Below are 9,621 nucleotides of genomic sequence, written 5' to 3' on the forward strand. Positions count from 1 at the left end.
ACAACATAAACTTAGAGTAGAGGCAGAAGACAAAAGATGAGAAGGAAAAGGAGTAGTAATGGACAAGGGCAATTATGTAATCAGTTAGGAGGACCTTCCTTCCCCTCAGTGCATCCACTCTCCACTCTCCACCACAGATCTTGGCAAATCAGAATCCGTGATGCTGTTTGTTTGCTTTTAGTGCCTGTTGCCCTGAGCTGATTTTCTTCCCATTCCATGTGTTGCATACAGTTAATCGTAGCACAACGCTAGATATTTGCATAGTAAAACCATTTCTCTACTTAAGTTGGTCATATAAACATCCTGCAACTCTTCAGAATTTGCACCATCCTGGGATTGTAAACCTGGAATGCATGTTTGAAACTCCGGAACGAGTTTTTGTAGTAATGGAAAAGCTGCATGGCGATATGTTGGAAATGATTCTGTCCAGTGAGAAAAGTCGACTTCCAGAACGAATTACTAAATTCATGGTGACACAGGTATTTTAACTCTTTTTTGAAACGAGAATACTTTAAAATGAGAGAATTAAATAGCAGTGCTTTTTACATAAAGGGATATGGTGGGAATTATTAACCGTGGAGAACAGAGTAACTTAACACTTCGGTTAAATCTTGACGAACTGTGGTGGACTTCTCCAATTATGCCATTCGAGAGGTCAGGTGGGGGTGAACTATGATTTTTTCCAGGCACTGAAAAAACTGTTTTCTTCAATAACAGATCCTTGTTGCCTTGAGGAATCTACATTTTAAAAATATTGTGCACTGTGATTTAAAGCCAGAAAATGTGCTGCTCGCATCAGCAGAGCCATTTCCTCAGGTGAGATACTCTCCGGAACCTTGAGCGTCTGACGTTACAAAGCACCCGTATAATGAAAGGCGGTGGTGTCGGTTCGGATACATAAACATATTGACAGAAGTAATTAGCCTGTAACTGCCAGTGAGGATTAATCCTTGAATAATTTGAACTCAGAACTTACTCATATTGTTTATTTTCATGAAGACTTTTTAGACTTCAGCAGACCTTAAGGAGTATCTTTTTTGCATGTAGACTGTTTGCAGGTCACTTCTCCTCGTGGGCAGGGAATGAAGTTAGGAGAGGCCACCTTGGTTGGTGCCTGGTGCTCAGGACAAACTCCCCATAAAATGAGGCAGAGGGGTGACCCTACGTTGGGGGACATAGATTTTGAGGCAGGCAGCCAGCTCCTCTTCCTCTTTAGGGCACTTTATTTCAAACATTTTCACCAAAACCTATGTCAGAATTACATTTCCCATCACTGCTATCACTCACATGTGTATCCCCTTTGTGTGTGTGTGTGTCCTGTGTGTGATGCACTGATTGTTTTACTTGGTGAAACTTCATTTCACTGAAGAGTGTTGACCTTGATCCAAAATTATTTAATAACCTACAAAATGGTTCATAAACCCAAAGTTTGAAATATTTTCCTGTGGAATATGTGTTGGCAGTGCCCATAACTATCAGCTAGACTCTCCTTCAAACTGTTGTTTATGTAGATTTGACACACGCACAATTAGTTGGCTACACTAAGGACAAGTAGCTGTTTCACTTGAGTCAAATACAACTCAGATCGTCCTTCAAAGAAAAAGACGTATTTTTAAAAATTACTCAACTCTTTTAAGGAGGTAATCCTATTCTTTTACAATGCCTGTATGCTTAAAAGTGATTCCCTATCATTGTGAGGCCAAAAAAGGTTCCCTGATAGTTGGCGTGATGTTTTAAATAAAGTGCTTCCGTACGTCGTTACCTCATTTGATCTTCAGAATAGTTTGGGCAAAGGACGCACACCCCTACAGTGAGGCTAAAACTCCGTCTCTCTTACCTCTGTTAGGAACAAAGGGAAAATCACATCATTTACTTGACGTGTCTTTTTGCCTAAGTGCTAGCCATGGCCACACTTTATTCAGTTGCCAAACTGCCAAGGCAACTTTTCTTTATCAAGATGTTAGCTGAAATGTGGCATCTAACAACAGAAGAGTTCATATGTCTTCATGGTCGATAATCCTATTCTTCCAGTACTCAAAGAGGGAATCACATTCAATAATGGCGTGGAACAGTTACCATAAAAACGTGCGTGAGGGTCCATGTCCTAGAAAGCCAGCAGCATTTGAATACACCTTCATCATACACTCTCCAGGCACTGTTGGTACCGTTGGTTTGTAGAGGCCAAATCTCTTTTTTCTCAATGTATCATAATGCTTTTTGTGAAGACAGTTTATGAGGCAGGGCATTTCCTCCGGAAAGTACTTGGCATTTGCTTGTTCGGCATGGATGCATCATTAATCACCAAAATCTGAACATCACTAGAAGATGGGCAGCAGAAGTGCTCTGAGCTCTGCCAAGCTCATCACACTTCCAGAACTTTCTTCCCAAAAGGACATTGTAGTAACCGCGACTACCTTCAGACAGAACTTTTTTCAAATCTAAACATCTCACTAGTAATAATTTATTCCACAGTCACAGGAAACACCTTTGCTCCTCTTTCAAGCAGCCTCGTAGTTCTTTACTACACTCAAGTTATTTGCCAATTGACAGTATCCCTGGGAATATAGGTTCTAGGATTAAACAAAATAAAGGGTAAGTTTTAAAATATCAACTTATTTTTCACTCAGCAAACATTTACTGAGGGCCTTTATGTTTTCAGGCGCTGTGAAGTCACTGAGGATTTAAAAACGAAACCTATAATTCCTTTTCACAGAAAATTATCTCCTTTAAAGTCAGATGCTGAAAGATCAGCACCCTCCATTTCATCAAAAAACTTTGTGACCAGGGGCGCCTGGGTGGTTCAGTCGGTTAAGCAGCCGACTTTGGCTCAGGTCATGATCTCACCGTTTGTGAGTTCGAGCCCCGCATCCGGCTCTGTGCTGACAGCTCAGAGCCTGGAGCCTGCCTGGCATTCTGTGTCTCCCCCTCTCTTTACCCTTCCCCTGCTCATGCTCTGTGTCTGTCTCCCAATAGTAAATAAATGTTAAAAACAGACGAACAAAACTTTGTGACCACTTACAGCACCCAGCTGGTATTTGACATTGTGGAAGCTAAAACTTCAAAGTGGTTTTTTGAAATAGGCACTAGGGAAGTTTTTCATACCATGTTGGCAGAAGATCACAGGATCATAAATGTACCTGCCTTTTGGGAAAAGCATATTTTACAATTTCGCTATCGACAATCATTTGACATTCGTGATCAGTACAGTTGGCAAGTGTGTTGAAATGATACAGTATCGGGGAGCTTGGGTGGCTCAGTTGGTTAAGGGTCCAACTCTTGATTTTGGCTCAGGTTATGAGCTGTTTGTGGGATTGAGCCCCACCTAGGGCTCTGCACTGACAGCACAGAGCCTGCTTGGGATTCTCTCCCTCTCTCTGCCCTCCCCTGCTTGCTCGCTCTCTCTCAAAATAAAAAAAAAACATAACTTTTAAAAATGAAATGATACAGTATCATTTAGGGACAGGCAGAATAGATTGACACATAGATAATAATACAAAACTAACATTTTTTTAATTTGCAGGTGAAGCTATGTGACTTTGGTTTTGCACGCATCATTGGTGAAAAGTCATTCAGGAGGTCTGTGGTGGGGACTCCAGCATACTTAGCCCCTGAAGTGCTCAGGAGCAAAGGTTACAACCGTTCTCTAGATATGTGGTCAGTGGGAGTTATCGTCTATGTGAGCCTCAGTGGCACATTTCCTTTTAATGAAGATGAAGATATAAATGACCAAATCCAAAATGCTGCGTTTATGTACCCACCAAATCCGTGGAGAGAAATTTCTGGTGAAGGTAAAAAAAAAAAAAAAAAAATTATAGCTCTGTGCCCTTTAGTCTAAAAATCTTTGTGATCCCAGATCAGCCTATTTCTTCTGACTTCTCTTTTTCTCATACTCCTCTTCCAAATTTAACCAGTTATCAGTTCGTGAGCACTCTTCCTCCTGACGGTCTCGTCTCTAACTTCCTTAAAGTTCCCACGCCTAGCACTAACCCAGGACCCAAGTTCCTCCCTTTGAAGCTACTAAAATACCTAGGGTTCTACCCGTTAGACTCTTTGACGGTGCTTCCCAGTCACCACCGCTGCCAGATCCGTCTTCAGGAAACCCTCCTTCCATCTTAACTGTGCCCTTACATCTTGGCCTCCCTTTAACCACATTGCATCTGTAGGTCTCTCAGAGATAGCCCAAGTTCACCTTCTGCCCTCCCCTCCACTGCTCCCGATCTAAAACCTAGCTGCTGACTCTTCTCAGCTGCTGTCTGCATTTTGCTTAGACCTTTCCCTGCCTTCATTCCCTCCTCACTATTGAAATCCTTCCAGTCCTTCAGGGACCCCTTAGCCTGTGGCTCATCTGTGAAGTCTTCCCGGAGCCCCTCCTCTGAACTGTGTAAGATCTACTTAGGCTACTAGGAGGAGATATTCTCCCTGAAGTATTCTTTCTTTTCAGAATTACTTATTTTCAGAGACCTGTATTTCAGGTTCTTTATACCTACAATGAATGATAGAGACATTCTTCAGTTGTCAGCTCCCCTGTGGACCAATCCTAGGAGGCATGGTAACATTTGTTTTCCCTGCCTGGTGAAGGTTTTTGAGCTTGCGGGCCCTGGTTCTGTACCCATCAGGAATGCCTTGGTTGGGTCTCTTTAGTTTACGGACACTGACAGGAAAGGCACACACTTCTTTAACAGCCCCATATTGAATAGAACCCTACTGGGGAATACCCCCACCTGGATTTAGCCAACCTTTGGAACACGGGCCTTTTTTGTTTTCCAAAAGTACCAGACCTAATCTTGGGGATTTGACAGTCCATTAAACTGGGAAGGTTTGAGGAACAACATGTAAAGGCAGTAGCAGGCTTTCTTTGTAATGAATACCTAATTGAAGAATATAGGAGGGTCTGGGTGTTCCCAGAATCCTCTTAGAGTTCCTGGGGCAGTGTGGTCTGTAGACTTCAGAATAATCAATTGGTGAGCGTACTAAAGCAAAAACCTGTGGCTAGATCTCAGAGGTTCCAGTTCACCAGTTGAAATGACACCCAGGAATGCATTTTAATAAACACCCCAAATGACTGTGATGCACATGGTGGACAACCATTTAAGGAACAATGGATAAAAGTTTGAAGTATTGGACACAGGGAAGTTCTTACTTAAATACTGTGGTGTGCAGAAGAGAAACAGACTCTTCTCCTTGGTTCAGCCCTGGGTCCAGGCCTTAGTGTCGGTATTTCACGTGTATCGTCATACAGGTGGAAGTCAGTATGTAGCTACATGGTGGTTTTGGTTTTGTGGTATTCTGTTTCTTCAATAAGTGGGCAAAATAAGTATGCCAAGATCTCCCCACTCACACCAAAACACCATGAACATATTTGTATAAAACCTGTTAAGTATGCACTTTTGATGAGAAGTGATCGTGCAAGTCCGGCCACATCTGTAGGGGCAAGGCAGTAGCTTTGGCTCCCTTGCAGACCAAGCCGGGGACTAGAGAACGGTGTCACTGGAGGACAGCAACAACACGTCAGTCTGTAATCAGTTTTTTAATTCATTTGGAAATAATAACACTTATGTGCTAAGTAAGCACCGTTCTAAGCCCTTTATGTGTGTTATTTCATCTTCTCAATAACCTCATGTTACAGAAGAGGAAAGTGACCCTCTGGCACACGCAGTAAGTCTACACTGTTAACCTGTACTCGACACCGCCTCTGTAACAAAACAGGCACACTTCATAAAATAGGTGCTCTAAATTCAGTGAACGTTTATGGGCCACTAACGTGTCAGCGGGAAGGCCATGTTCTTGAGAAAAGTCGCCCACCCTGTATTTCTGTGGCTTGAATGCCTTCCAGGCAGAGTCACGGTATGTGTGGGTGCCCCATACACCCAGTTCACCGGTTGGATTTTCTCTCCTCTTAGCAATTGACTTGATAAACAACCTCCTTCAAGTGAAGATGAGAAAGCGCTACAGTGTGGACAAATCTCTCAGCCATCCCTGGCTGCAGGTAAAAAAACAAATCTCTCTCTGGTGATCCCCATTGGAGCCATTCATTGTAATGTGTCTCACCTAATCAAACTACTCTAAGATCAGCAGATTCTACACGTTTTAGAATATTGTAAGTGTTCTTCAGTGATTACTTTGTACTATGGCTGAATCTCTGGAAGGTTTGCTGTATACCATTCACATGCAGAACTGATAGGCAGTTCAACTCCCATAAACTGAAAGCAATGATTTAGCCTTTATATAGGGCCTTTTATGCTTCATTTCCCCTTCCTGTAAAATAAGCATGTTATTTTGTCAAATAGATTTTGCTTTTAAGATGCCCACTTAAAAGATTCGTATTTGCATTAATGATATATGAAATGCCATTTAAAATGTTTGGCTCAGGGGCGCCTGGGTGGCTCAGTCGGTTGAGCATCCGACTTCGGCTCAGGTCATGATCTTGCAGTCTGTGAGTTGGAGCCCCACATCGGGCTCTGTGCTGACAGCTCAGAGCCCGGAGCCTGTTTCAGATTCTGGGTCTCCCTCTCTCTCTGCCCCTCCCCCACTCATGCTCTGTCTCTCTCTCTCTCTCTGTCAAAAATAAACAAACATTTAAAAAAATAAAATAGTTTGGCTTAATTCCCCCAAAAGCTATTGCATAGATTTCTTAAAAGGAACCCCCGAGCTTCAGAGTAAAGAGAAGCTTTACAACTACTCTAAAGGGGACTGGGGTGGAGGTTGGCAGGTAGAATTAACTTCAAAACAAATGCACAGTTGCAGTGATTTTTAAATTATCCTGAGAGTAGATTCTAAGTACTTTCCTCTATTTTGAGGAGTAAGGTGGGGCATAAGGTCAGAATTTAGAACAGAATGTTTTAGTGATTATTATTAGCCATCTCAGAAGCCTCAGGCAGTTTTGTTTTAGTTTTAGTTTTAGAAACTAGTTACTCCCTTCATTAGAGACTCTAAATTTGAAAAAGTATCTTAACATTGCTAATTTAAAATATTACGAATGGAACTTACTGTATAGCAAGTACTCATAGTAGAGACTGTCAATTTTGCAGCTATGGGGTTAGGAAAAAAAAGTTCAGCGTATTTTATTTCTTTTATAGTTTATAATTCCATTTTTTTCTAGGACTATCAGACTTGGCTTGACCTTAGAGAATTTGAAACTCGCATTGGTGAACGTTACATTACGCACGAAAGTGACGATGCCCGCTGGGAAATACATGCATACACCCACAATCTTGTGTACCCAAAGCACTTCATTATGGCTCCCAATCCAGATGATATGGAAGAAGATCCTTAGTTGTCAATGAGCTAACGTCAGTAAGGAAGGATTTCACGTTATGAACTGATACTTTGCCGCACAACTGTTGTTCTTTGTAGGTTATCATCTGCAAGGATGCGAAGATACGGGGAAATGTGATAAGGAATCCGTGACACCAATACTGTAGTTCATCGTGAGAAGGTACAAGAGGGGAAACTGAGTAATAAGAACACATAACGGAACCAAGATGAAGCTTTTCATAAATTTTTATAGCATAAGCAATGACTGGTTTTTATATTTTTTTCCTAATCCTTCACTTTAATAGTATAGTGGCATTTAATTTATCTTCCCTTTCCTGTTACATTATTTTTTAAAAAGAAGAAAAAGGCAGGCTTAGAGTCCAGCCATTGTATAGCTTGACCAAATCACACAAGAGTTTTAAAGTTGATTACTAAATAGGTTTGCATTTAAAGAGAGAACTGAGGAAGGGCTCCCAGCATGCGATTTCCTGTGAGAACTCTAAATATTTGACCACAGAGGCATTGAGGGGGTTTTCCTGCATGCCTAGAAGAGGAGCTCTAGAGTCTTGTACCTTTTTCTTTTTCTTTAGGTCAGTCGACTCCAAAACAGTGATCCCTAACATTTTGGAGTTGAAATTCTTAACGTGCTCTCTACAAGATAGAAATTAAGTTGTCACCTTTTGTGAGTATATTGGAAGGCCCTCTAAGATAATTTTGGGGTCAAATGATACTACAAACCTGGGGGGAGAACCCACTGGTCTAAGTGCGGAGGTAGTAAGTATGTCTTTTCAGAGCCCAGCCCCCCTATTGCGTACTCGAACTCCCGTATCTGTGACCCACAGCTCTGTGACACCATGGTTGGTTTCTGACATTCAGTAGGTTTAGGTGGGAACTTTCATTACACAGTTTATCTTTACACAGAGTTGAATAATTTGAGGAAGAAAATTACTAGAAGTAAGGCCAGTGCAGGATCAGTTAATGCTGCAGGAAACAGCAAAGAGCGTATCCAGTTTTTCTTCCCTTAGCTTATTGGAAGGTTTTACAAATATCCAGAATGTTTGTAAATCAATCATCTCAAGCAGTTTGGGAGAGTGGGTGGGGTAGAGCATGAAACACTTATTCTTTCATCTGCTCTGCTGATCACGTAGCCCTGCCCTTATAAATTGTGGGGGGGGGGGGGGGGTTGTTTTGTTTTTTTTACATTTCAGCACTGGCAACCAGCTAACGAAATGTTTTTCTACTCAGATATAATATTTAAGAGGTTAGATTTTTCCATAGCTTTTAACAAGTCCCCCCCCCCCCCCCGGCAAAAAAGTTTAAGATCTAGCACCACCCACTTAAAAAACTAGCGGCTTTTTGTTTTTTCACTCCTCAGTAATCACTGTAAGTTTTTTTCCTACAAAAAGAGCAACAAAAGATTGGGAGTCAGAAAATCCAGTCTTTTTTTTTTTAATTTTTTTTTTTTCAACATTTATTTATTTTTGGGACAGAGAGAGACAGAGCATGAACGGGGGAGGGGCAGAGAGAGAGGGAGACACAGAATCGGAAACAGGCTCCAGGCTCTGAGCCATCAGCCCAGAGCCTGACGCGGGGCTCGAACTCACGGACCACGAGATCGTGACCTGGCTGAAGTCGGACGCTTAACCGACTGCGCCACCCAGGCGCCCCAGAAAATCCAGTCTTTTACGTCTTGGCTCCAATCTATCTAAGCCTCAAGTTCCTCATCAGTCTAAAAAACGAAGATTATAACCCCTGCCTCTACTTTCCTCACAGTGTTGTGATGATCAGATATAGAAGAACATATCCATATTCAATAAACTAAAAACCATAAAAGCGTTAACTATCACTGCCCACTGAATTTGAGGTGGCAAAGGAAAAGAATGTCCCTGTATACAGTGTAAGAGAGGGTCTTAAGAGATCCCTGAAGCTACTCCCTTACCTAGGACTAAAATTACTGTGGAGATAGTAGCAAACGTGGTTCCCATGCTTTCAACTCAACATGTCTTTACTTCCCCTCATGACAGCCACGAGGGGGAGTACGTTATGGACTCCATCTCACAGATAAGGAAACTGAGGCACAGGAAAATTAAGTACCTAGATGCTGGAGGTCACAGTTGGTATGTGGATTTGAACTCAGGCAGTGTGGCTCTAGTCCCTTTCCTCCCTCCTAACCATGTTGCTGCACTGCCTCCCATAAACCTCTCCAGGAAACATTCCACAGTGTCTCCTGGTATTTTCTTCTCCTACAGGAGTTTAAAAAATTAATCCAAATTAATTTCACAAAACCTTTTAGAACTATAATTTCCCTGTGGGAAAGGATGGCTTCCCAAATGTGTCCAAACTAAGTCTGTTTATATCAATGTGCTA

General features: G+C 41.9%; 1 protein-coding gene across 2 annotated transcripts in view; it reads left to right on the forward strand.

The window, feature by feature from the left end:
- PRKD3 (protein kinase D3) overlaps positions 1-7,516 on the forward strand; it is an 86,176-nt gene extending 78,660 nt beyond the window's left edge. For both annotated transcript variants that reach the window (XM_023251955.2, XM_003984319.6), the window contains exons 15-19: positions 318-479; positions 718-816; positions 3,521-3,788; positions 5,901-5,986; positions 7,100-7,516. In XM_023251955.2, coding sequence (XP_023107723.1) covers positions 318-479; positions 718-816; positions 3,521-3,788; positions 5,901-5,986; positions 7,100-7,273 — 789 coding nt within the window. In that variant the 3' untranslated portion in view covers positions 7,274-7,516. The remainder of the gene's footprint in view (positions 1-317; positions 480-717; positions 817-3,520; positions 3,789-5,900; positions 5,987-7,099) is intronic.
- The last annotated feature ends 2,105 nt before the right edge of the window (positions 7,517-9,621 follow it).

Source organism: Felis catus, chromosome A3 (genome assembly GCF_018350175.1).
Source record: "Felis catus isolate Fca126 chromosome A3, F.catus_Fca126_mat1.0, whole genome shotgun sequence".
Classification (NCBI taxonomy): Eukaryota; Metazoa; Chordata; class Mammalia; order Carnivora; family Felidae; genus Felis; species Felis catus.